At 37.6% G+C, this 26,502-nt stretch overlaps 2 protein-coding genes and 1 pseudogene across 3 annotated transcripts; 2 read left to right on the top strand and 1 right to left on the bottom strand.

Moving 5' to 3' along the window:
- The first annotated feature begins 5,881 nt into the window (after nucleotides 1–5,881).
- LOC149053191 (uncharacterized) lies at nucleotides 5,882–8,496 on the top strand. The gene is made up of 4 exons (XM_089189274.1): nucleotides 5,882–6,224; nucleotides 6,606–6,762; nucleotides 7,593–7,759; nucleotides 7,900–8,496. The coding sequence occupies exons 1-4, from the start codon at nucleotides 5,888–5,890 to the stop codon at nucleotides 8,427–8,429; spliced, it is 1,191 nt and encodes a 396-aa protein (XP_089045400.1). The 5' UTR covers nucleotides 5,882–5,887; the 3' UTR covers nucleotides 8,430–8,496.
- Nucleotides 8,497–11,456: 2,960 nt separating this feature from the next.
- Nucleotides 11,457–12,063, top strand: LOC149053190 (uncharacterized). Its single transcript, XM_089189258.1, has 2 exons — nucleotides 11,457–11,496; nucleotides 11,531–12,063. Exons 1-2 carry the CDS (start codon nucleotides 11,472–11,474, stop codon nucleotides 12,061–12,063), a joined length of 558 nt encoding a protein of 185 aa, XP_089045384.1. The 5' UTR covers nucleotides 11,457–11,471.
- Nucleotides 12,064–13,497: 1,434 nt separating this feature from the next.
- LOC149053189 (uncharacterized) lies at nucleotides 13,498–20,217 on the bottom strand (annotated as a pseudogene). Its single transcript, XR_016181559.1, has 3 exons — nucleotides 20,092–20,217; nucleotides 16,854–17,072; nucleotides 13,498–14,656 (listed from the first exon to the last, which is right to left on the bottom strand). The product of XR_016181559.1 is annotated as an uncharacterized LOC149053189 (transcript).
- Nucleotides 20,218–26,502: the final 6,285 nt, after the last annotated feature.

Genomic DNA, 26,502 nt, shown 5'->3' with positions numbered 1-26,502 from the left:
TAAAATAAAATAAAACCAACCAGGCTAGAATTATCGGGACAAAAACTGTGCAAATTTTTTAGCATGTTGAAATAATAATACTTGAACAAGTAATGAACCAAAGGGAAATTTGCATCAAAAGATTAACAAAGGAGGCATAAATTGTTTAACTGTTTGATTGATTGGTTGATTTATACGACAACTTTAAATGTGATTGGTTGATTTAAAATACGACTTTGAATGTGATTGGCTCCTTAAAATGTCCGATAACAAACTGTGGCAAGTGAATCAGTGGAAAGTAGGATTTTCTTCAAACCAATCAATCACAATCGAAGAAATAGTAATTTTTATGAGTAATTTTTGTCAATGGCCTGTTTAACGGCTGCTCAGTGAGAGGCAAGTCTTTTTTGATTGCGACTCAGACGCGAGATGATACGAAACCATCTATAATGTATTAATGGTAGTAGTTTTTTTACGGGAGCCAGATTGACATGCAAATTATTCCTAGACCCTCAGAAATATCTTGTTTGAATATTTTCGAAAGTTGCTTGTCATTCTCATTCATGCCATAAATGATTTATTGATGAAACCTGATATAATTATACATAGTGTTTCAGACTGTTAGTTCTAGCTCGTGTCAAGCTAGTGCTCTAATTATCTCTCGATAAGCGATCAATAAAAATTCATGCTTTATACAAAACGTGAATACTACAGTCTGTGTCAATTCCCTGCTGATTATAAAGCGTTTTCACTTTTCTTCATTTTGTTTATTTTTTGCGCGAATATATCATGGGATCCCCCTGCCTTGCCCACTATATTATCTTGCGCAGGGTGATCATAACAATATGTGTTGCAATCACGCCATTACCATAATCACCAAAACCACTTTATTTGTTTAAAAATCTCAAACAATACTCTACCTCTTCTATTATCACTAAGTACTACTAATAAGTATCTTCTTTGGGAACGAATTGTGTAAAATTCAGTACAAGACGATAAAGTATTTATCACTAATAAAATATCCGTCTCCGGAACTCTTCCTTTTGTAATAATTGATGAGTCAAATGGAGTATTTCATCGAACAACGATAGCTAAACGTGGTAAGATTAGAATAACCACCGTGAAAATAAAAAAACGAATTAACTCTAACTTTGAAAGATATATCGAACATCATGGATTTTATCTTTCAATAGTTTTATGACATCCTTGTGAAACTAATTTATTCATGAAGCTATGCTGTCAAGTAGGGACTGAATTCGTTCACTCAACATGGCAGGTGTTAAAATGCCCGAGATTTTTTTTGGTAAAATAATAAAGTTTTTATATTCTATCGCCTCATGCGTTTTCCGAAGGTTACTCTCGAAACAGAACCAACAGAAAGTTTGTCCTTCAGAAGGAGCTAAGCACGCGAGTATAAAATAGAACGACACGATTACAACGAAAGTTACATCGGTCTTCACGAGTCACCATAGCAACACACCCAAACTCAAAATAGTCTCAATTGCGATGGTATAACAGCCTTTATATTGGATGTGCTCCTTGTGACTCAAATAATAACGTTTTCACTGGAAACAGTCTTTGATGGATCGATGTTACTTGACAAAGAAATATTGAATTGGCCACCTGAGCATCGGGAAATAAAGATTAATCACCAAAGTGTTTGTGTTCAAATTGTTCTAAAATACTCTGGAAGCTTTACGTAACTAAATGTTTTTTTTTTCCTGTGAAAACGTCAAATCACATTTTTCAATGGAAAACAATTTTCCGCAGGTATCGTTTTCAATGTTATCCAAAAGTTCCTCACATCAAAAATTAACACCTAGAACTAAAGCTCGACTTTTGAAGATTACTTTTGTTCTGTTCCATTGAGTGTGAAGCTTTAAAAGTGACTTTAAAAATTTATTGATAGATAAAAATAACAGCTGGAAACAAGCCCAACCTCCATAGATACGTTTTGATATAATTTTTAAAAACTTCCCACAGTAGAGAGCCTCCTTAAATTTGCAAAACTTAAGTTGAACCGCACGTTTTTCTTTTTTGATTTCTGTTTTATTTTTCTCTTAGTTTTTAATTTTTGTAACCAAAGGTGAATCCTTTTACACGATGTACGATTTTTTGAAAGCTACATTTATTATCTTTATATTATTTATTTTTCAAAAACATCGTGAGTTTTATGTTCCGATATAACAAACGATTAATGAGATCTTAACCACGCTGACAGCATGATATCAAAAATTATTCCTGAGGGGTGTCAGAGCTCTATCGTAATTAATAAACAGGAAGATATAACCAACTTCAATTAATATCCTGAGACAATAGCACTGAGTCAAACTAATAACCTATTTCTTTACTGTTTTGTCTACCTGCTGTGGTAAACGTAGAGGGGAAGTAATCATTTCATTTCACCGAAAAGAAAAGTTTACAATAAGCTTATCATAATAACAACTCAGATACCAAGCTTCTCCTTTCCACCTGGCGCTTGATATGGGAATGCGAGAGTTAGGTTTTCACGTACCTGGGTCTAAATTGGGATTTGGATTCCGCTTGCTAGCAACCTTACCAAGTTTATCAAAATTAAATACAACAACGGCTATATTGAAAAAAAAAGTCAAAAAATTCAACCGTCTCCCATAGATTCCCTCTGAGCCAACAAAGATCCCCTGTAAGGAAGACGAACGACGGCTATTTATCTACTAAGAGTTTGTCCCTGGTGTGACATAATTCCCTCATAAACATCAATTCAGCTCCAATTGGCCATAAAACACAACGACGTTCAGTAGGAGAAAACTTTAATTGTCTACCATAGCATCCCACTGATCCAACAAAGATGCACCACTGTAAGGAATTAAGGATAGGAGCTAATTAACTATTATCTATAATTATGTTTAAACAGACTTTCAGCTTTAGTTGGCCGTTGGCAACCTGCTCTTAACAAAAGTGATTCACACCTCAAGAGAAGACTATTCGGAGTCTATCTAGGAAACAACGAATACTTATACCCAGGTATATGTATAACTGTTTCGTGGTTTCTTATACAATCTCTTTTTCAAGTTAAAATTGAAGTACGTCTCAAAGAGGTAAGCCAAAACCTGTGCCTCCTCAATTGCAGATCTCTTTTTCCTGAAAAAAGTTTAATAGGTCCTAAAATGAAAGGAAACTACAGAGACTAAAGTTCTCAACGGACGGTACAATGTACAATTATTAACGATCTTTTCTTATGTGCGAAGCCCAAATTCCTATGAAAGTAGCATTTTCTCGTCACCGAATTTTTAAAAGACGATTTTGAATGGATGAAAAAACAGGTGAGTCTCCTAATTTCAAGAAATGTAAATTTTTAAGACTAGAAATTGTACCCGCCTTACGAGCTTCAGCAGTTTTGTTGTCATAGAAAAAATATACTCCTGCTTACTTACAGCAAATTACACTCGTAATCATGTTATAACCTATATACTAAAAGTCTCTTACAAGCTGTCAAAAGTAACTAACGTTTTCAGGCAGCTTCTCATTTTTTTCTCGCCCACTATATCATCTTGCGCAGGGTGATCATAACAATATATATATATATATATATATATATATATATATATGACTCTGTAACAATTGCATGTTAAGGCCCCTGAGGAAGGCAAATGCCGAAACGCGTCGGGTCTTTAATAAAGCGTTGAAAACGGAAGCACATTCTCCATTGTGCAAATTATATATATATATATATATATGTTGCAATCACGCCATCACCGTGATCACCAAAACCATTTTATTACTTTAAAAATTTCAGACAATACGCTACTTCTTCTATTATCACTTAGTACTCTTAATAAGTGTCTTTTATGGGAACAAATTGTGTAAAATTCGGTACAAGGCGAGAAAGGATTTATCATCAATAAAATATCCATCCCAGGAACTCTTCCTTTTGTAACAATTAATGACTTAACTGGAGTATTTCATCGAACAACGATGGATAAGTATGGCAAGATTAGAATGACCACCGTAAAATTAAAAATAGAATTAATTCAAACTTTGAAAAATATACCGAACGTCATGGATTTTATCTTTAAATAGTAGTGTGATATCCTTGTAAAACTAATTTATTCATGAAGCTATGCTGTCAAATAGGGACTGAATTCATTCACTCAAAGTGGCAGGTGTTAAAATGCCCAAGATTTTTTTTATGTAAAATAGAAAAGTTTTTATATTCTATCGCCTCAAATGTTTTCCGAAAGTTACTCTTGTGGAAAAACCAACAGAAAGAAATGAAACTCGACCTATTTCAAAAAGTTTTAATCCATTCGTCTAAAATAACTTTGAAATGATGAATCATTGATGAGAATAGCTTGAGAGATTTTCAACACAACATTTGCCGACCCTTCCGTTGCAATTAGAATGACTTTTGAAAACATCTTTTGTCCTCCAGAAGGCGCTAAGCACGCGAGTATAAAATAGAACGACAAGATTACAACGTAACATCGGTCTATAAGTATCACCATAGCAGCACACCCAAACTCAAGATAGTCTCAATTGCAATAGCTCTGGCCTCGTATTCGTATAACAGCCTTTATTTTGGATGTACTCCTTGTGACTTAAATAGTTACGTTTCTACTGAATAGACTCCTTGATAGATCAATGCTACCTGACAAAGAAAGAAATATTGAATTGGCCACCTGAACATCAGAAAATAAAGATTAATCACCCGAAGTGTTTGTGTTGAAATTGTTCTAAAAAATACTGCGGAAGTTTTACATCACTAAACTATTCATAAAGACATCATTTAAACAGCGACTAACTTCAGTTCACGCGAAGTGGTAGGTGTCCAACGTCTATGCGAAAAACAATTGTTCGCAGCTGTCGTTTTCAATGTTTTCCAAAAGGCCCCCTCTTTTGATTTCTGTTTTCTTTTTCTCTTTAGTTTTTAATTTTTGTCGCCAAAAGGTGAATCTTTTCACACGATGTACAATTTTTTGGAAAACTGCAATTATTATCTTTATATATTTATTTTTTCAAAAAAAATCGTGAGTTTTATGTTCCGATATAACAAACCATTGATGAGTGTTTAGCCAGGCCGACAGCATGACATCAAAAATTATCCCTTAGGGGTCTTAGAGCTCTATCGTAATTAATAAACAAGAAGATATAACCAGCTTCAGTGAATATCCTGAGATAATAGCACTGAGTCAAGTGAAATGAAAAGCTCACAATAAGCTTCTCATAATGGCGACACTGATACCACACTTCTCTCCTTTCCACCTGGCGCATGATACGAAAATATGAGAGTTAGTCTGAAAGTAGAAAAGAAGTAGGTCTGAAAGAGGTGAGCCAAAATCCGTGCCTTCTCAATTTCAGATTTTCCTTATAATCCTGAAAAGGGTTAACAAGCCCTAAAATGAAAGGAAACTACAGAGACTAAAGTTCTCACCGGACGTTATAATGTACAATTATTAACGATCTTTACTTATGTGCGAAGCCCAAATTCCTATGAAAGTAGCATTTTCTCGTCACAGAATTTTTAAAAGACGATTTTGAATGGATGACGAAACAAGTGAGTCTCTAATTTCAAGAAATGTAAATTTTTAAGACTAGAAATTGTACTCGCCTTACGAGCTTCAGCAGTTTAGAGAAATATACTCGTTCTTTTTACAGGAAATTGTACTTGCAATCATGTTATCACTTATATACTAAAAGTCTTTCACAAACTGTTAAAAGTAACTAACGTTTTCAAACAGTTTCTCATTTTATCCCCGCAAACTGATCAGAAAAGATTAAGACTTTAAAAGGAGAGGGAGGAAAGGCAGACTTTAAAACGACAAAATTTCATTTTTCTTTAATAACCTATCAAGGAATTTTTCCCAGAAATTTCTTTGACTCAAACATTACCAATAAACAATTTTCATATTGTTTTGGCAGGTGTCAAAATATGCCTCCTATGGCTGGTCGACAAGCTTCATTTTTTATCGTACTATTTTTCATTTCTCAACTGTTCCGTGACAATGCTAGTCAGCAGTGTGGAGCCAGCGGCGACCTATACTCCATCTACCAAATGATGCTCAAGGGCCACACTTACAAGTCGTTCAAGACTGCACCGGGTACTCCGGAATGCAGAGAGGCTTGCCTTGCTGATATCAGATGTCAAAGCTACAACGTCGCTATGTTCATTGCAGTATGCGAGTTAAACAACCGAACTAAAGAGGCCAGACCAGAGGACTTTGTCAAGAACAAGGACAGATACTACATGGCGAAAGGTCCAAAACGAGGTGATAGAGAATGCAAAGATTAAAAAGCAGTATTACGGGGAGGAGGGGGGAAGGATGGGAAGGGGTGAAGGGGGAAGGGGGAGGGAAGGGGGAAAGGGAAAAAGGAGAAAGGAGGGGGGAGGGGGGGAGGGGGGAACCACATTCAAATGATAGCTCGATATGCGAGCACAACTTGAAATGTACCCAATTTGATGCTCAGCATTGTCTGACCCATATCTTTACAGAAGTGTTAATAGATTACCAATAATAACATTCCACACATAGTATATCTTAAAGGTGATGAAACAAACAACATGGGTAATCTGACTTTCCTGGATTTACGCTGCCAGCAATGAAGCTTTATTATTCTTATTCTGCTAACAGTAATCACTTCAATTGCAGTTCCCCTCGGATCAATTCGCGAGTTGCCCGCGGAATCGTGCAAGGAGATCAAGGCGAGTGAAGGCGAAAAGGCCGTCAGCGGTAATAATTATTGGATGGATTCAACCAGATCTGGTAACTCTATTTTAGCTGGCTGTGACATGAAGACTGAAGGTTTGTACAAGACATGGTTCTTAGCATTTTGTTGCCGTGCCAATGAGAGGACTTTCCTTAATCGGTTTTCCTTCTCCTTAGCTGCAGACTATTGTGTCAAACACCAGTGCCAAAACGATGCAAAGTGTGTGAACCGTGAGACGAACTACACGTGTGCGTGTAACTCATCTGGCTGGACAGGAAAATATTGTGAAAAAGGTTAAATCATCTCCCATTTTTAGAAGCATGTTAAACAAAGAAGATGAGGGATGCTTAACTAAGATATGCTTATTCACAGATGTCAATGAATGTGTGGAAGGTCTACATGGTTGTGATATCAACGCCATATGTGAAAACACTGTGGGTTCTTACAACTGCACATGCAGACCAGGATTAATTGGAGACGGAAGAAACAGCTGCATAAGTACAAGTAAGGATGTAAACCACTTTGTGTGGAGACGTTGTTAGAAGGATAAGCTGAAAATTACCGCGAACGATTGTACATTTTGACCACCACACTAGTGGAGTGTTTCTTTTTTTTTATTGTTCCGCGAATCGCGCACGAATTATGCACTTTTGAACAACAATCATCATTTTATCGCTTATTCGTGATATTGTCACACATACTTACCTAAAACCAATAAGAATGCGTTTCGTTTCTGGTCAAGGAATTCTAGAATTAAAAGAAACTCAACGAAAAACAACAGGTGGGAAATGGCGACTGTTTTCCCCTCTCATGTGCATGTCTAGTCCGAAAGAATATTTCTCTACGAACGAAGAGCAGCATCTTAACAATTATTACCAAATAGTCTTTAACTGGCTGTGTTCAATCATTTAACTCACATTCGTGGGAAGATTATGCCTTTCATTCAGCAAAAAAAAACCCGCATTTCCTTCTTTAGGTCATTCTTGTAAGGAAATTCGGAACGCAAGTTCCCATCTCAAAGACGGGGAGTACTGGATTTCTCGTAAGAATGACGGAAGCCTTTTAAAAGTCTACTGTGATATGACAACCGAAGGAGGTAAGAAATGGATGTTTAAGAAAAACAAATAACGATAACGGTGGTTTTGTTTTACTTCTGCACAAACTTTTCTTCTATAACAAGTGAAATGCAATATTATTTTGCAAAATAAAGAATTTCATTTCATTTCTTTTTTCTAGGAGGTTGGCTTCTGGTCTCAAACGTCTTCGTCGGCAACCCATCCTCGCTACGGTATTCAGTCGAATCATCATACCATGAAATAAGCAATTGTCACAACAAGTCGTTGTTACACACGGCAGATGCCATGAAGGAACTGAGAACACATTTGTCTTTCACTCAGTTGAGATTCCACTGCAGCAAAAACAAGGGACGTACTCTCCATGTGACCACGGCTGCTAACAGCAGTGGCGAAGCAGTAGTACAATACTTCAGTGGTCAGACAGATGCCTTTCCAAAAGCGTGTGGCTCGTTTGTGAGGATGAATGATGACAACTCGAAGTTAGCTGCTGATTGTAATCAATGGCGTGAGAAAGAGTGGGGATACCATTCCAATAGAAAAGACAGATTTCGAATCGTTGCTTTTGTCCCTTGGAAATATATCTGGAATTTGCATGGGAACTCAGGATGGCAATGTGACGACTACAGCTTCTATGCTGCAGAATATTTTGGATTGTCCGCAAGTGACTTCTGGAGGGTTTTTGTTCGTTAAGGCCAAATACAACTAGTAACTAAACAGTTCTCACTGTCTTGGAAAATATCAACGGTTGACCAAGATCAGTGTCACGTTTTGCCGTTTTTAGTTAGAACTACTAGTTCTAAATCGTGTCAAGCTAGTGCTCTTATTGTCTCTCGATGAGTGTTCAATAAAGGATTAAGGATTTATCACTGATAAATATATTCATCGCCGGACTCTTCATTTTGTAACAATTGATGAGTTAACTGGAGTATTTCATCGAAGAACGATGGATAAATGTTACAAGATTACAATGACCACCGTAAAATTAAAAAAAAAGAATGTATTCTAACTTTGAAAAATATTTCGAACGTCATGGATTTTATATTTTAATATAAATATCCTTGTGAAACTAATTTATTCAGAAAGCTATGTTGTCAAATAAGGACTGAATTTGTCCACTCAAACTGGCAGGTGTTAAAAATGCCCGAGATTTTTTTAAAGTAAATTGGTAAAGTTTTTATATTATATCGCCTCAGATGTTTTCCAAAAGTTACTCTTGTAGCAAAACCAACAGAAAGAAATGAAAGTCGGGCCATTTCAAAAAGTTTTAATCCATTCATCTAAAATAACATTGAAATGATGAATCATTTATGAGAATTATTTGAGAGATTTTCAACGCATTAGTTGCTGACCCTGCCGTTGCAAGTAGAATGACTTTGGAAAACATCTTTTGTTCTCCAGAAGGCGCAAAGCACGCGAGTATAGAATAAAACGACAAGATTACAACATAAGCTACATCGGTATCTGAGTGTCACCATAGCAACACACCCAAACTCAAGAAAGTCTCGATTGTGATAGCTATCGCCTCATATTAGTATTACAGCCTTTATTTCGGATGTACTCCTTGTGACTTAAATAGTTACGTTTCTACTAAAAATACTCCTTGATGGATCGATATATATGATGATTAGAAAGTCCCTACAGTCGAGAGCCTCCTTAAATTTGCAAAACTTAGGTTGAACCAAACGTTTTTTCTCTTTTGATTTCTTTTTTCTTTTTCTCTTTAGTTTTTAATGTTTTGTCGCCCAAAGGTGAATCTTTTTACACGATGTACGATTTTTTTAAAAGTACATTTATTATTTTTATGTATTTATTTCTTCAAAAACGTCGTGAGTTTTATGTTCCGATAAAACAAACGATTGATGAGTTTCTAGCCAGGCGGACAGCATGACATCACAAGTTATCCCTCTGGGGTCTCAGAGCTCTATCGTAATAAATAAACAAGAAGATATAACCAGCTTCAGTTAATATCCCGAGACAATAGCACTGAGTCAAGCCAATAACTTCTTTCTTTATTGTTTTGTCTACCTGCTGTGGTAAACGTAGAAGAGAAGTAATCATTTTATTTCACTGAAATGAAAAGCTCACAATAAGCTTCTCATAATTGCGACACGGATACCACGCTTCTCCTTTCCACCTGGCGCATGATTGAAAATGCAAGAGTCAGTTTTTCACGTGTCTACATCTAAATCGGGATTTGGATTCCACTTGCTAGCAACCTTACCAAGTTTATCAAAGTTAATTACAACAACGTCTATACTGAAAAATAAAATAACCCAAAATTCAGCCGTCTCCCATAGATTCCCTCTGAGCCAACAAAGGAAGACGAACGATGGCTATTTATCAACTAAGAGTTTGTCCCCGTTGTGATATAATTCCCTCACAAAAATCAATTCAGCTCCAATGGGCCAGAAAACACAACAACGTTCAGTAGGAGAAAACTTTAATTGTCTACCATAGCATCCCTCTGATCCAACAGAGATGCACCACTGTAATGAATTAAAGATAGCTAGGGGCTAGTTAATTATTATCTATAATTATCTTTAAACAACCTTCCAGCTTCAGTTAGCCGTTGGCAACCTGCTCTGAACAAAAGTGCTTCACACCTCAAGAGAAGACCAGTCGGAGTCTGTCTAGGAAACAACGAGTACTTTCATCCAGGTATGTGTATAACTTTTCCGTAGTTTACTATATAATCTCTTTTTCAAGTTAAAATTGAGGTACCTCTGAAAAAGCGAGCCAAAACCCGAGTCTCCTCAATTGCAGATCTCTTTTTCCTGAAAAAGGTTAATAAGCCCTAAAATGAAAGGAAACTACAGAGACTAAAGTTCTCAACGGACGTTACAATGTACAATTATGAACTATCTTTTCTTATGTACGAAACCCAAATTCCTATAAAGGTAGCATTTTCTCGTTAAAAGACGATTGTGAATGGATGGCGGAACAGGTGAGTCCTCTAATTTCAAGAAATTAGAAGAAGGCTTCAGAAGTTTTGTTGTCATAGAAAAAAAAATACTCGTGCTTATTTGAAGCAAATTGCACTCACAATCAAGTTATTGCCTATGTGCTTAAAGTTTTTTATAAGCTCTCAAAAGTAATTGACATTTTCACGTAGTTTCTCGTTTTTTTTCCCGCAAACTGATTAGAAAAGACCAAAACCTCAAAAAGAGAGGGAGGAAAGGCAGATTTTAAAGCGACAAAATTTCATTTTTCTTCAATAACCTATTAAGGAATTTTTCCCCAAAATTGTCTTTAACTCAAGCACTACCAATAAACGATGTTCATCTTGTTTTTGCAGGTGTCATAAAGCTGATCTGCTTCTCATGGCTGGTCGACATGCTTCCTTCTTTATACTGCTGTTTTTTCATTTCTCAACTGTCTTGTGACAATGCCAGTCAGCAGTGTGGAGCTGGCGGCGACCTATACTCCATTTACCAAATGATGCTCAAGGGCCACACTTACAAGTCGTTCAAGACTGCACCAGGTACTCCGGAATGCAGAGAGGCTTGTCTTGCTGACGTCAAATGTCAACGCTACAACGTCGTTATGTTCATTGCTTAATGTGAGTTAAGCAACCGAACCAAAGAGGCCAGACCAGAGGACTTTGTCAAGAACAATGACAGATACTACATGGCGAAAGGTCCAAAACGAGGTAATAGAAAATGCAAAGTTAAAAAGCAGCATTGCAGTAGAGAGGGAGGGGATGAGGGGAAGCAAACTGTCCCTCTATAATTAATGAAATGCAATATCATTTTGCAAAATAAAGAATTTCATTTCATTTTGTTTCTTTTTTCCAGGAGGTTGGCTTCTGGTCTCCAACGTTGTCGCCGGCAATCTGTCCTCGCTACAGTTTTCAGAGGAATCATCATACCATAAAATAAGCAATTGTCACAATAAGTCGTTGTTACTCACGACAGATGGCATGAAGGAACTGAGAACACAATTGTCTTTCACTCAGTTGAGATTCCACTGCAGCAAAAACAAGAGACGTACTTTCCATTTGACCACGGCTGCTAACAGCAGTGGTGAAGCAGTAGTACAATACTTCAGTGGTCAGACAGATGCCAATCCGAAAGCGTGTGGCTCGTTTCTTAGGATGAATGATGACAACTCGAGGTTAGCTGCTGATTGTAATCAATGGGGTAATAAACAGTGGGGATACTCTTTTAAAGGAAAAAAGAGAAATCTATTCGTTGCTCAGGTCCCCGGAAAATATCACTGGTTTTTAAAAGGGAGCTCAAGATGGGAATATGACGACTTCATCTACAATGATGCAGAATATTTTGGATTGTTCACAGGTGACTTCTGGAGGGTTTTTGTTCGTTAACGCTAAATACAATAGGTAACTAAACAGTTGTCATTTTAGCATTTGCGGCGACCAAAAAATCTAGAGACTCAAGTTCCAAGGGGTGTCGCTCCAAAACGCGGTTAACGAGGTGTTAGGGACTATTTTACAGATCGAGATAACAAACCATAGTATGTAATTTGTGATAATCGGTATTGACATAAATTAATATTTTGCCGACACGGAACAGAGAACTGGGTGCGAGCGTAGTACGCGGAGGCTCATGGGTAGTATGTTTGTAAGAAGAGATCGTTGAGAAACTTGTGGCATTCTACGGTCAGCCTTGCCACTAGCACTTTCCCATAAGGTTTATTTTTATTGTGTAATTAGCCTGATATGATTTGTTTTCTTCATTCTCTTCATTGTTTATAGATCAACCTTAAAACCCCAAAGGTGGCGCCACTGCAGTTGGTCGGGGGTACACGGTCCCTATTTTCCTAACAAGAGGTTTTTGGGGTTTACGTGTCCGCCTTTGGCGCATGTAGGATGTTACTTGATGTATCTCTTATCCACTTTGTTGTAAATTCATTGTCACAATTAAAATCTATCTTGGGCCTAGCTGACCAACGCGCCCATGCCTCAACCTTTGAGTGTGTTCGGTTGTGTAGTGAAGGCAAAATTGACTGTTTGCACGAACCTTTATTCTTGAAAAGCAATCAACCACGAACCACAATCAGCGACGAAAAATCACGATCAATTGCACAATCAATCAATCTATCGATCGTAAACTGAATCAACAATGCAACGAAGCTCTATCAATAGAATGAAATGTCGCGGAATGCATAATCAAAGAATCGCATGTAAAGAACTGGGCCTAAACGTCGATAAAGAGATTAAAAACAACAAAGAGCAATGGAAATAAAACAGTACAAAGTAAAAAAGTTTCGATACAAATTACAAGAATTTTAGGAGGCTGGAAAACAGCCCATTGTTCTTATCTAGAAGGTGGGCTTTCACTTGCATTTGGTACAATTTTGGCCTTTAAATCTTAAATCAATCGCGAATACTGCAATACAACGGAATATCTGTTCGTATATTATCGCCCAACACTGAAAAGGTAGACTAGAAAAAAACAAAGTTACAAAAGTACTCACATATTGGCCCCGCTTGTGCCAAAGGTTGAGAAAAGGAGAAAGAGCGAAAGTTTGTCAAGACAACTCAAAACTTAAGAAGAGCTGATTAAAGGGACGCTAAACTAATCTTTCATTTTAACTCACTGCGTTCGCACACATGAAAATTATTTTCTAAACTGTTTTAGGAACTTGTACAACACGACAACCACAGTCAAATGGGTTGGTAACTCACGGAGAGCCAATATAAGCTTTATTACTGTATTCGAGCACTATGTGTATAAACGGTCACATTGCTTTTTGTCCCACAGAAATACGATACGCGAAGCTATATCCTCATTAAAGCTAGTACATTGCACAATACATATGATACGGTTAAATTATAGTGAAAGCACTGATTATAATCATACAAAACTAGGCTGTAACTAAAAGATAGCAAAAACGTTCGCGTGTCCCATCACGCGTGGAAACTTAATGATAGCAATTAAATACCTAGGCTAGATGAAACTGAAAGCCGTGCAGATATATCTTCTTGAATATACAAGTCTTTGGCGTAATCGGATTTCCACCGCCCGTGTAATTTTAATAACCTGTCTGATACAGGGCCGCTAGGTGAATTTACGGCAGCGGTTGCCCCACCAGACCTAAGACTGTGTAACCCAAAAAGTTTGGAGTCGTAACCTAGAGCCTTGAGAGCTTCCAAAAAGATTTCTCGACACCTAGAATACGAAATTCCTTTGTTCCCTAAAACATAAGTATTATAATTTGTCTGAAATACTAACTGCCTGATTAGGAGACCGTCTGCATTATGGTCCATTCTTGCAGCAGACATATACCTTAGGACCATATGAACTGGACAAGTGGCATTGTCCGTTCTAGCAATAATAGCTTTATTACCTTCCCTGTAGACATCTGTTTTACTACTTGGTATAACAATGGCCATATGCATGGTCATCTGCGAAAGTTATATGCGAAGCTTTGATATTTGCTAACTCATTGAATCTGAAGAAACCTGCAAAACCAAAGAGGACTATGACTGAAATTCGCAGATCTTTTAGATTAGCGTCTACCTTGCCATGTTTAGCAACTATTCTCTTGACCATATCAATAGAGAGAGGGAGCTTCCTATTCTTCCGTTGTGCGCCATTACGTTTCGCAGCTTCAACAACATTTCTACACACTCCGGTTTTCAAAGGATTATTACTACAAGTTACGTCTACTACATCGTGTAGCCAAACTAATGCAGCATAAGCCATACTAACAGTGCTGGGAGAACCAGTCTTCCTGTGAAGTTGAGACAAATAGGCCGCTACAACAACAGGCTCTTGTGGCAAAACGAATTGAGCCTTAACATCATTGCACCAACGCATAAATTTTTGACACTCAAGTAAATATCTATTCATCGTCGAAGGTTGTCTGGCCTTAAACTGATCAGTAATGAGGCGCAGCTTGAAGGGAGCTAAAGATCCATAGAGACTTGCCCAACAGGACTGAGCAGAGATGGCCTGTTGAGGAAAACAAAAGGAAAAAACACATAACAGAGGGGTGTAGAGGTGGAACAATCTTACTCACTGATTCATGGCTAAAAGGGAATAAGTACTACAACCCGGGTGCTATTAGTTCTCAACACCACTACATTCATTAAATGAAGATCAAAAAAGGGCAATAAATAACACAGCACTATTGGAGTGCTATTCGTTGTCGACACAACTTCTGCACATTGACACTGGCCGAAAAGAAATAAATACCTCAACACTGGTAAGGTGCTATTCGTTGTCAGCACATCTACCTCATATAAAATGATCAAAGTAAAATAAATAACGCAACACTGCCAAGGTGCTATTCGTAGTCAGCGCAAATTCCACTCGCTAGATTGTGGCCGAAAGGCCAACCTTTCAGATTCTTGGTTAACATGGGCCAAAACACGGCTGACTTCCACAGTGGAACAATAAGGGTGCCCTTGGCTCCTTGACTATATATATAGGCAAGCGTTCTGGGAATAAGATAAACTGGCGGAACTAACCAGCAGTTCTCAACTTCCCACGACTGCATAAATGCGTCAATGCCGGACGTTTCCGGGTTCCAAAATCTAGAAAAATATCTGGTGATTTTTCTGTTGTAATACGTGGCAAAACAATCCACCGTGTGGGGACCCCAAAGACTATCCAAGTCTTTGAAGACGTCCTCAGTGACCTGCCAATCGTCAAAATCCACCAGTTTGCTAATAAAATCTGCCCTGGTATTGCGATCTCTAGGAACCCATTCAATATCCAAATGAATGCTGTGTTCGTAACATATCTTGAATATTCTTAAGGCAATCGTGTGTAACTCGAGTTTCATGCTACCGACCTCAACGATTTTGGCAGTGGCCTGGTTATCGGTATACCACTTAATATGTGATGAACTTAAAATCGGAAGGCAAGACAGAAGTGAGAATTCAATTGCACTTAATTCTCGCCACGTAGAACTTCTGCTCCTTTCGTCCTGCGTCCACATTTTGTGGCAAACATGCTCGCCGTCATTGATATAAGAAACAGCTCCGCAGGCAATATTACTAGCATCTGAAAAAGTTACTTTCTGAGGTTTGCGGAAAACAAAGCAATTTTTAAAATTGCGTAGATGGATATTGTTCTTCCAGAAAACGATTTCATCCTTACAATACTCGTCTAAAATCATAGGTGTATCCCAATGCTCAGCAATAGCAATTGTCATCTGACAGTGTCTGGTAGTAATTCTGGGTAAATTTCCAGTAACCGGACATTATGTAGACATAACTTTCCCGACAAATGATGACAACTGCCTAGCCGCAATTGTGCATTTTTGAGCTTCAATAAAAGCCACACAATCAACGATACCTTGGACCCTCCTGGGTGTAATACTAATAGTACCAAGAGTGGAGTTCCAGACCAATCCTAACCAAGTAATAATTTGCGTTGGTTCCCAAATTGACTTTTCGCTATTTGTTATAAATCCGGCTAAACGTATGTCGGAACGAACCCTACTAGCTATAATATTTGCCGAATTATAGTCGTCAGCTATGGACCAACCATCATCTAAAAATACCGCGATGTAAATACCGTTAGCCCTCCACCACCCAACCAAAGGGCGGAGTATCTTTGTAAAGATATAAGGAGCTACAGAAAGGCCAAAAGGAAGAACTGTGAAAACGTAAAACCGCGTCTCCCCTTGAAAATCCCATGAAAAACCTAAGAATGTTTGATGTGGTTGGAAGATCTCGACGTGATGATAGCCACTCTTAAGATCAAAAGAAAACATATAACCATTCTTGCAAAACATAAGAGAAGCAATTTTCCAATCATCGTACTTAATCCTCAGTTTCTTAATGAAATGATTAACATATCTTAAATCAAGAATTAACCTTTTCTTTCCATTAGGCTGAACGGAAACCGACAATGGATTGACGACATGGGGTTTGTAAGACAATTGCTTTATGCGTTCGGACTCCAGTAGCTCAGTGATAGAATTCTCTACGAAATCAATATTTTTCAGGGCAGAAGCGTTGTTCTTTGAATAATATGCAGGCGGCACATCCCAGAAAGGCAAACGATAACCAAATTTAATTACGTATAATATGAAGGATGAAGCACCTAAAAATACCCAAAATTCTAAATTTTTCTTTAAATTGCCCTTTACATTGTAATTCCGTCCTAGATCTTCGTCAATTTCAAAACGATTCAGTACCTGAAGTACATCCGTAAACTTGTCGAATTCCTCATGAATGTCCGATTCCCTTAAGTCCGGTTCCTGAAGCGTTTGTTGTGGTGGAGGCTGGGGCAAAGGCGGTTGGCTTGTACTGGCCGAAAGGGCGGGGATAGAAGCTGGAGGCCCTGCAATCTCTGGCCCAGTGACCTGGCCTTCCGCACCTGAAGCAGTCCCCATGTGCATAAGAGCTTGGACGGCCTGCGGGTGTCAAGATGGGACGAAAATATGAATAGTTAAGTAACGACAAATAACAACCAAAGAGCAAAACTTTGTCATTAACACAAAAGAAAAGGAGGGGCGGGTGGGCGGGAAAGCAGAATACAGCAAAGCTATATTGGTGACGCGAGAAGTGAAATAAGCATACGGCTACTGGACTATATAGCAGTACATGCTATGACACCTTACTCCCATGTAGTACAGAAATCATGCATACTTGACAGGTATTACGTAACAGTAATGCACACAAAGGTGAGATAGAAAAAAAAAGTGTGAACACTGACGTTCCGTAATAAACTCCTATAGAAAATACATTTTTATATGTGCGTTGTGACGCCGAAAGGTCCGATTACAAAACCAATAGAAATACAGAAAAAACCGATAAACATTGTAACTATGTACGTATCTAAGATCATTCTGAAATTAGTGAACTAATCAATAGTCATTCAATAAAAATGAGCCTTCTGGCTAGTGTCCTTAATACTCACTTTCTTGAAAAATCAGTGTCACGTTTTGTCGTTTTTTATCCTTTTGTTGCTAAAGCAAGTCTCCAATGTTGAAATAAACTGTCATTAGAACTATCGGGAAAAAACTATGCGCAATTTTTGGCACGTTGAAATGATGATACTTGCACCCCGATGCATCCGTAGTTTAGTCATATTTATAGTTAGTTAAATAATTATTATCTGTAATAATTATTTTGGAAACGGTGAAAGGACTGAGTGGAGTCCAATTCGGTCTGTAATCATAAGAGTGAGTAGCCAAGTAATGAAAAAAAGAGAAATTTATTTTAAAAGACTGACAAAGGAGGCGTAAATTGTTCAACTGTTTGATATAACTGATTGATTTAAACTACAACTTTTAATGTGATTGGCTTATTGAACAGTCTGATAACAGTGCTATGACGAAGGGCTAACGCTCGAAACGTCAGCTTTTAAAAACTCTTTATGGTGTCAAATTTACGTAATCAACTAAATTGATAATACTCAATAACCCTGTCCGATAACAACTTGGCACGTCAGTTGGTGGAAAATAGGTTTTTTTAACTTGTTAAAATCGAGGAAATTACGATTAATTCTTTTATTGGCTTGTTCAACGGCTTCTTGAGAAGCGAAAGTCGTTTTGATTGCGACACAGAAGCGAGATGATAAGGTTATGATTTCTCCTGAACGAAATCCAATTTATAATTTATCAATGGTAGTAATTTTTTTACGGGAGTCAAGTTAACGTGCAAAATATTCCTTGACCCTCAAAAATATCTTGCTGTAATATTTTCGAAAGTTGCTTGTCATTTTCAGTGATGCCACAACTGATTTATTAATGATATCTGATGTAATCATAGGTAGTGGTCTCAGCTGTTAGTTCTGGCTCGTGTCAAGCTATTGCTCCTATTATCTCTCGTAAGCGATCAATAAAAATTCATGTTTTATACAAAACGTGAATACTACAGTCTAAGTGTCACATCCTTGCTGATGATAAAGCAAGTTCCTTCTCTTTGATTTCGTATCTTTTTTTGTGCGAATATATCATGAGATCCCCCTGCATTGCACACTATATCATCTTACGCAGGGTGATCATAACAATATATGTTGCAATCACGCAATCACCGTGATCACCAAAACCATTTTATTAGATAAAAAATTTCGGACAATACTCTACCTGTTCTATTATCACTAAGTACTCCTAACAAGTATCATTTTTAGGAACAAATCGTGAAAAATTCAGTATTATTACCAATAAAATATCCATCTCAGGAACTCTTCCTATTGATTAAGATTAGAATGACCACCGTGAAATTAAAAAATGAATTAATTATAACTTTGAAATATATATCAAACATCATGGATTTTATCTTTAAATAGTTTTGTGATGTCCATGTGAAACTAATTTATTCATGAAGCTATGCTGTCAAATAGGGACTGAATTCGTTCACTCCAAATGGCAGGTGTTATACGGAAATTCTGCACTTAAACTTACGAAGTTTTTCTCTATTAAAATCGCTGTTTAAGATTAACTTGTATCAGATGAATCACTCGTTTTCCATTCGGTTTGACCCGATGATTTCGTGGTGAAAAATTATTGTGCCCTGTGATATACAGCTGATTCTTTCTTCCAAAGTAAGCTTTTGGTTTACTAGGGTAATTTGTCTACAGCAACGAAACTCTAGAGCACTGACCGCGGGAAACCTTCGCCGCACATAGTGCGAAGGAATAAAATGTTATGGCAACAGAAACTAACACAGCTACCCATTCTTAATATATTTCGCCAAAGAAAACAGGAGACAAACGCTGCAAACTAAACATTCAGTAACCCTTATATCCTTACGATCCCTTTATGATCTGTCAGAATAAAAGATAAAAAGCAGGATGACAATAGTGGCAACAAGCATGCGCCATATGATTCAGGAAATACAAACACAACATTGCTTGGGTTTGATTTCAGTTTTGAACTCTCAGGTACTTGTCAACATCTTTTGTAATAGCACATCATATTACAAGACATTCCCTTCTGTTTCACGGCAATACAACGTCACACAATGTGAAGGTATGTCAATGAACCGGAAAGGTGCATTTGAGACGGCTGGAAGCGTATTTATACGAGTATAGCACGATTTGCACATGTGTAACAAGTGAGCATGGTAGTATTACGCCATGTCCCCTAATCTTTGACAAGCACTATCTATGTCAAAACATTTCATTCTTGTTCATGTTAACATCAAGTTTTCCTTAAAAGTTGTAATACCCCAGAGTACATATATATCTTATATATCTTTACAGAAACGAGGAGTCGCTTTGCAAACGCAGTAAAGTAAACATCTGGGACCAGGCAATACATACGAAATTTTTTTTAAATTATTGTTGTTGTTGTTTTCAATTAAAGTCCCAGCTCGTCGAATAACAAAACAAAACAAAAAGCCAAAACTAAACCTAAACAAAACCAAAAAACAACAGCGCAGTCATAGACAAAGACAACTAAAATAAAATTGAGGGAATTATCAAACCTCGAGCGACTTGGCTGGCTAATCAGCAACGAACTCGGTTGTAAAATTCAAAGATCCAACTTCGAAAGTGTAGTACCGTTGCTATTTAAAAGAAGATGAATAGGAAAATTAATAAATCAGACTAAAAAGGTACACATTTACAATTAAGCCCCTCCCCTGAGGTAGTTAAAACTCAATGGTCTAAAAATAATTACAACAGATACGTCAGTTATGTTCCAGAGACTCATTCCTGACCTCAGGAGCCTACCTTACCAGACGACCAGCTCTAGATGATTAGCAACAGGTATCGGCTTTGAAGGAAGAAATTACCTGACATCGGCATATTCGGCTCAAATGCAGTCGAGAAATCATGAAAAGTTATGATCTGATTCCATCTTTCGTGGTTTCTTTGTGTTCTCCCTCTACGAGAACTTTTGCATTTGATGGTGAGCGCGAATCTGGTTTATAAATTCGCATCTCATGATTATGAGCTACCGGAGCGAGGAGAGCGCGAAAAAACTAATACTTTTTTTTTTTTTTTTGCGGAGCTCAAAACTCTAGCAATACTGTTAGTTGGGCCTTTTTCTTTTTTAAATTTAAAGAATTAAGCCTTCTGGGTTTTCAAAGATGAAATACGACAATATAAGATGGCGCGTATCACAACATTTCGCCTACTACCAACCCCCCTTTTTTTTGCCACTGAATGATGCCTGTTTCATAACGTGTTTCCTTTCTATGCTAAATTATTAAATATCGCTTTTTCTAGGCTTCAATTTTAATATCTGGCGTAACGTGAAAGTTTGGATGCATACACCACAAAAACATTTGCAAAGAGATTTGTAAACGAAATGTTGCCTGGTCAGTATTTGCGAAGGCCTGCGCTCAAACTGCTCTAACGAAGGAATAGGGAATTTCGAAATGCCTCTTCATGTCATAACCAACTTCCAAATCTTCTTGCAAGAGCCAGATAGAGAAGAAAGAGCGAAAATTGTCAAATCACCATTGATTCCACACTGGCTAACCCAAAAAGTTTTGTAGGTAATGGCGCATTCTCCTCTTCAGGACGCTTCAATAGGAGATTTTCACATCTACTTTTCGTTTCTGTTGGCTCTCTGTGTCCTATATGGTCTTACATTGCAACGGGAAGTTAATGCATGAGAACGAACTGGAAAAATAACACATTGTATGCAAGTGATATGTAGCTCAGGGGAAAATTTGGTAAAAGTGTCATTAAAAAAGAGGCTAAATAAAGAATGAAACGGATCAGCTTTACAAAAAATATGTGATAATATGTTTATTCAACCACTCTCCATTTTGAGCTTTAACGCAGCCATATACGGACATTTTGCTTAAGCAGACACGTTGTAGCAGTTTGGCTGAGCGATGACGTCTATTTCTCCCACATTAATGGAAATATCTACACGCAATGTGATTTACACCTCTAGCTGATTAGCTGGAGCTATAGGGTGTCACATTGCTTCGAACGGAGCCATTACAGTATTATGATGGAATTTTATTCAATTTTACAGCCCTTGGGGATCAAATATAGTAAGAAATAGTGTGAGCAAAACGCACTCAAAAACTGCTCAGATTTAAATGATCTTCGTAGCATTTTTCTACTAAACTGTTATGGAGTGGATGATTAAAAATAATGAAATGTAGCAGATAATTCTCAAACCAATAACGATGGCTTTTATTTATTTGTTACGGTGACCTGAAATAAGTCTTTGAGTTTTAAACTTTTACACTGTCACATTGCTTCTAACGGAGCCATTACAGTATTATGATGGAATTTAATTCAATTTTCAGCCCTTGGGGATCAAATATAGTAGGAAACAGTGTGAGCAAAACGCACTCAAAAACTACTCATATTTAAATGATCTTCGTTTTTCTACTAAACTGTTATGAAGTGGATGATTCCTACATTTGTTTCATCGAGAGTTTCTCCATTGTCGAGTAAAAAATGAACGTCAGAGTCAGATGAAGAAGACCAGTGCATGTATGGTCGATTTTACTCTACTACTCTGAGTGGTGAAGGGCGGCAAGAAGGACATGGCATGTTTGAACTCTCTCTCTCTCTTATTATTTTCGTCTATTAGGATATCATTAATTGACATTAACGACACCTGTCGGCCTATTTCAATCTCCAAAAGATGTATCTGTATGAAAAGACCCTAAAATGTTGTGAAGGAATGAGATAAATCAAAATTATTCTCTACACTGAGGAATGCATATCACATCTCTGTTATTTACCATAAAAGAGTAGGGCCAAATCATTGAGCATAGTTCTTTACACGCTACTTGTTTTCATGCTAGGAAAATAGCTGTGATTTAACATGATGTCAAAGATACACACGTCGAATTTACGAACAACTTGTATCGTCATTTTAATGATTAAATTCTATTGCTCTACGGATCATCTCTTGTAATCAAAAATTACATCCATTCGTCTTGATATCAAACTTGTTTTATGTCGATAGAAAAAGCAGAGGGTTAATTCTCTCTGATTCATCGTATTGTGTTGAAAAAACAGATTGGAAAAGTTGTATCGGACTAAGTTTAGTTAGATTACGTGGGACTTCAATCAGTTTAGCTGGAGAACTTCTTCGTCGAGTTCAACTAGATCTGGAGTTGGGAACATCCGCAGCACTTGAATCATATCGTTACATCTTAATGTAAACATCTCAGCTGCATGAGCAAGGTACAGCTCTGTTTGTTTTTTAATTCAGCCTCAATTTGACTCAGCTAGTATCTAGTGCATTTGTATTGATTAGGCTACATCACTCTGACTGGCTTTTCCACTTCATGGCTATGATAGATCGTTTTTTATTTTATTTTGCCAAAAAAGTTGGATTTAAGCTCCATACGCTTCATCCTCAATGAGAGATCGTTGGTTGTGGCCTCCATCCGGAAAAATTGCTATTACCACTCTGGGCACAAGACCAGTCTGACAAAAACGATTACTGCATTTTGAGGTGGCGCATACAACCCTCACACAAAAGGTTTCATAATGTTTGATTCCCCGTCGTCGACGTCGAACTGAATAGGTTCCCACGGCAAAATGAAGGGGGCAGTAATAAATCAACCTTTTTGATTTTCCTGATCGATCTTGAACTTTTCCTTTCAGAATGCCTTCCTGAAGCTTAGCCTTGAATATATCAAAGACCAGCGGTAAAGAAATGTCGGAATAAAATAAGGAAATGTCATCAACATCTGTACGGTCGAAATGCTTGTCGTAAATGTGCTCCTCGTGTATTTTCAGTCGAGTGAAACTCTTCATGCACAAGTCACATTGGGAGAGATTCATGGCGAAAGTAAAAAGAGGTAGTAAAGCGGTTATGTGCCTGGTTGCTAAGCCTTTGACTGACAGGGTGAGGCCAAGGGTGACCTGGTTTTGATACAAGCCTTTCTGTTTTTCAAATGTTTACTACTTTGTTATCATGCTAAGTAGATACTGGTCTCTACCACTACATGGTCAACTTCAGCCTCACTCCAAATCAAAGGCTTGGCAACTGAGTACACAACTGTTAAATGACCATTTCAACTGCTGGTTTGGTGTGGGGATCTGCTAATCCCACAAGGCATTCTGATTTTGTGCCGGACTTGTACTTTGAAATAGCTCATTAATTAGAATTGGAATTTCTTACGATTCCCCCTACAAAAGCGTTGACAGGTTTCAAACACGTGGTTTTGGTCAAGCAAGAGCTGCAGGCCGAATTTATCGCTAAAATAAGTATTGACGGTATTTCTGGACGTATTTACCGAAACAAGTTCGCGCACGATGTCCTTTGAGGAAACGTTGAGGCCTGTTCGAGTGGTTGCGTCCTTCGAAACCGTCAGCGCTATAGCGATCAATTGACGTTCGGGACTTTGCTCGTATGTGTCTCAATGAACTGGAAAAGCAGGCGAACTCATGAATGTACTCGCCTTTTGCTGATTTTTGGGACTTTACAGTCACCACCACCTGACGGAAATCATTACATTATTTGAAAAGTATTTAAAACTCATTTAAGGATAGCCTGTTTAAACTGCGCGACGTCAGAATTAAGCAACAGTTGTACCCGGCATGTTCTGTCCGTGATCTACATATTTATTGGTTTGTGACACAAAGAGCTAGCGAAACTCTTCGCGGGATTTCCAACTTTGGCCGTCTTATGGTGAAATTTAATATTTGGAAACCTTTCGCCGAGAAACTAAAATACTGGGATTGCAATGAGGGAAAGAAAGTCAACTTCGAAAATGGACCCGTAAAATAGTCTGCCGATACCACTTGTGCCTCTTGCTGATAAACTATTTACAGTTTGTGCTGCTTTTTGTAATCTTCTACCTTCACTTACTAAGGAGAACTCTCCAGTAGGCTTCTAATTTATCAAAAAAAAAAGTAAATTAATTATGTAAGGAAATCTTTCAGCTTTATCATTCCTACATTGACCACTTCAAACCGTTGTTTTGGTTCGGAAAACAAAGGATTTTTTTTCGGAATTAGTCCACAGCAGACAACATTGGTTAACAAACAAAGAGTTGTGATACCACGGTCGCTTACACTGCTGTCGTATTACAATGCATCTGTGCGAACTGTCATATCTCTCTTGATTGAAAAACACAATAGCAAATCAAATTTATCCTCCGCTAACCTGTAATCAGGCAATAAAGACTATTTTACATCTTGTAAGTGTAAAAATAATTTTAACATAGATGGCGCTTGAGTTCAGTCCATTGTGAGAGGTTCTTAAAGGCTTTCTCAGTCGTGAATAATCATTAAGCGTCTGTTCAATTTCGCTACTCAAGCACTATTTCCAAAATAAGAAAAACAAAAGCCATAAAATATTCCTCTAACTGCGGAGTAAGAATTTTTTTACTATCGGTGCTTCAAAGGTAAACTCGATTGCAGTATGGTGATTGGCTGGAGCTCTGCCATGATAATCTAACATGTCTTAAAATAAGATCGCAACTTACCGATTAAAAAATTGGCATTTTTTGATAAAATTTTCGCGGGATCACACACAAAATTCGCAACCATTTAGAATCAACTTAAATTCGTCCAAAAGATAGGATAGATAAAACAAACCAGGCTAAAACTATCGGGATAGAACTGAACTGTCTTAAAATGATGATATTTGAACCTCGATGCAACCGTAGGTTAGTAATCTGTAATAATCATTTTGGTAAATGTGATAGGACTGAGTGGAGTCCAATGAGGTCTGTAATCATACGAAAGAGTAGTCAAGTTATGAAAGAAAGGGAAAATTTGCATAAAAAGACTGACATAGGAGGCGTGAAGTGTTCAACTGTTTGATTAATTGGTTGATTTAAACTATAACTTTGAATGTGATAGGCTTATTGAACTGTCTACTAACAGTGCTCTGACGAAGAGCTACCGCACGAAACGTCAGCTTTCAAACCCTTTACGATGGCCAATTTACGTTATCAACTCAGTTGATATTAATCAATAACCCTGTCCGATGACAAACTGTCCGATAGCAAATTGACACGTGAATCAGTGAAAATATGATTTTTTTAAAACCAATCACAATCGAGGAAATTGTACCTTTTATGATTAATTCTGTTATTGGCTTGTTTAACGGCTTCTTGAGAGGCGAAGGTCGTTTAATTTAATTAATTAATCAATTTAATTAGTAGAAAACAGCTTGGAAATCGCTCGAGATTATGCACTTAGCGAGTCCAGAGTGCGACGCTAGAGAAGAGACCAGGCGACTATTCTTTCGGCAAAACGTGCAAAAATGAGCCGTTTCACTCCCAGGTGTCCCGAACTAGAAGAGCAAACGATGGAGTGGTTTTCACAGCAGAGAGACCTAGTATTTCATTTGTAATGTGAAATGAGAAGGGTTTTTGCCGAGTTGAGTGAGATCGTCTTCAATGCGCAGGAAGCAAAGAATCTGATTGGTGTTCAGAAATACGTTGTTTTCATGACAATTTTAAAGCATGTCACGTAAAGAGCGCTGCAGTCACGGAATCTACGGTCATTTCGCATCAACATTAAATTTGTATTTGTTTTTTAATCCCAAACCTTCGGCTATAAGTCAAACCCCTTCTCTTGTAAAAATATCTCCCAAATTTTGTGTCAAATACTGAAAAAATCGCTCGGCTTATAGGTGAAGAAATACGGTATCTTGCAATCACGCCAACCCCTTAATGACTAGAACCATTTTATTAGTTTGAAAATTTCAGAAAACACTCTACCCCTTCCGTTATCACTAAATACTCCTAATGAGTATCTATTTTAAGAAAAATTGTGTTCACTCAGTACAAGGCGATAAAGGATTTATCACTGGTAAAATAACCATCTCCGGAACTCCTCCTTTTGCAACAATTGATGAGTTAACTGGATTTCATCGAACAACGATGGATAAATGTTACAAGATTGACCACCATAAAATTAAAATATAAATAAATTCTTCAAAGCTTTGAAAA

The sequence above is a fragment of the Pocillopora damicornis genome, chromosome 1 (assembly GCF_964200805.1).
Source record: "Pocillopora damicornis chromosome 1, jaPocDami1.2, whole genome shotgun sequence".
In the NCBI taxonomy this organism is placed as follows: Eukaryota; Metazoa; Cnidaria; class Anthozoa; order Scleractinia; family Pocilloporidae; genus Pocillopora; species Pocillopora damicornis.
Note: the sequence above shows the minus strand (reverse complement) of the source record. Positions and strands in the feature narration are given on the sequence as shown.

What these genes read in the sequence shown, in the direction of transcription:
- LOC149053191 (XM_089189274.1), top strand. Translation starts at nt 5,888, where the DNA reads ATGCCTCCTATGGCTGGTCGACAAGCTTCATTTTTTATCGTACTATTT. An exon ending in GACATGAAGACTGAAGGTTT is followed by an intron (nt 6,763 to 7,592) that starts GTACAAGACATG and finishes ATTCGTGGGAAG; the next exon opens with ATTATGCCTTTCATTCAGCA. An exon ending in TGATATGACAACCGAAGGAG is followed by an intron (nt 7,760 to 7,899) that starts GTAAGAAATGGA and finishes TCTTTTTTCTAG; the next exon opens with GAGGTTGGCTTCTGGTCTCA.
- LOC149053190 (XM_089189258.1), top strand. Translation starts at nt 11,472, where the DNA reads ATGAAATGCAATATCATTTTGCAAA. An exon ending in ATGCAATATCATTTTGCAAA is followed by an intron (nt 11,497 to 11,530) that starts ATAAAGAATTTC and finishes GTTTCTTTTTTC; the next exon opens with CAGGAGGTTGGCTTCTGGTC.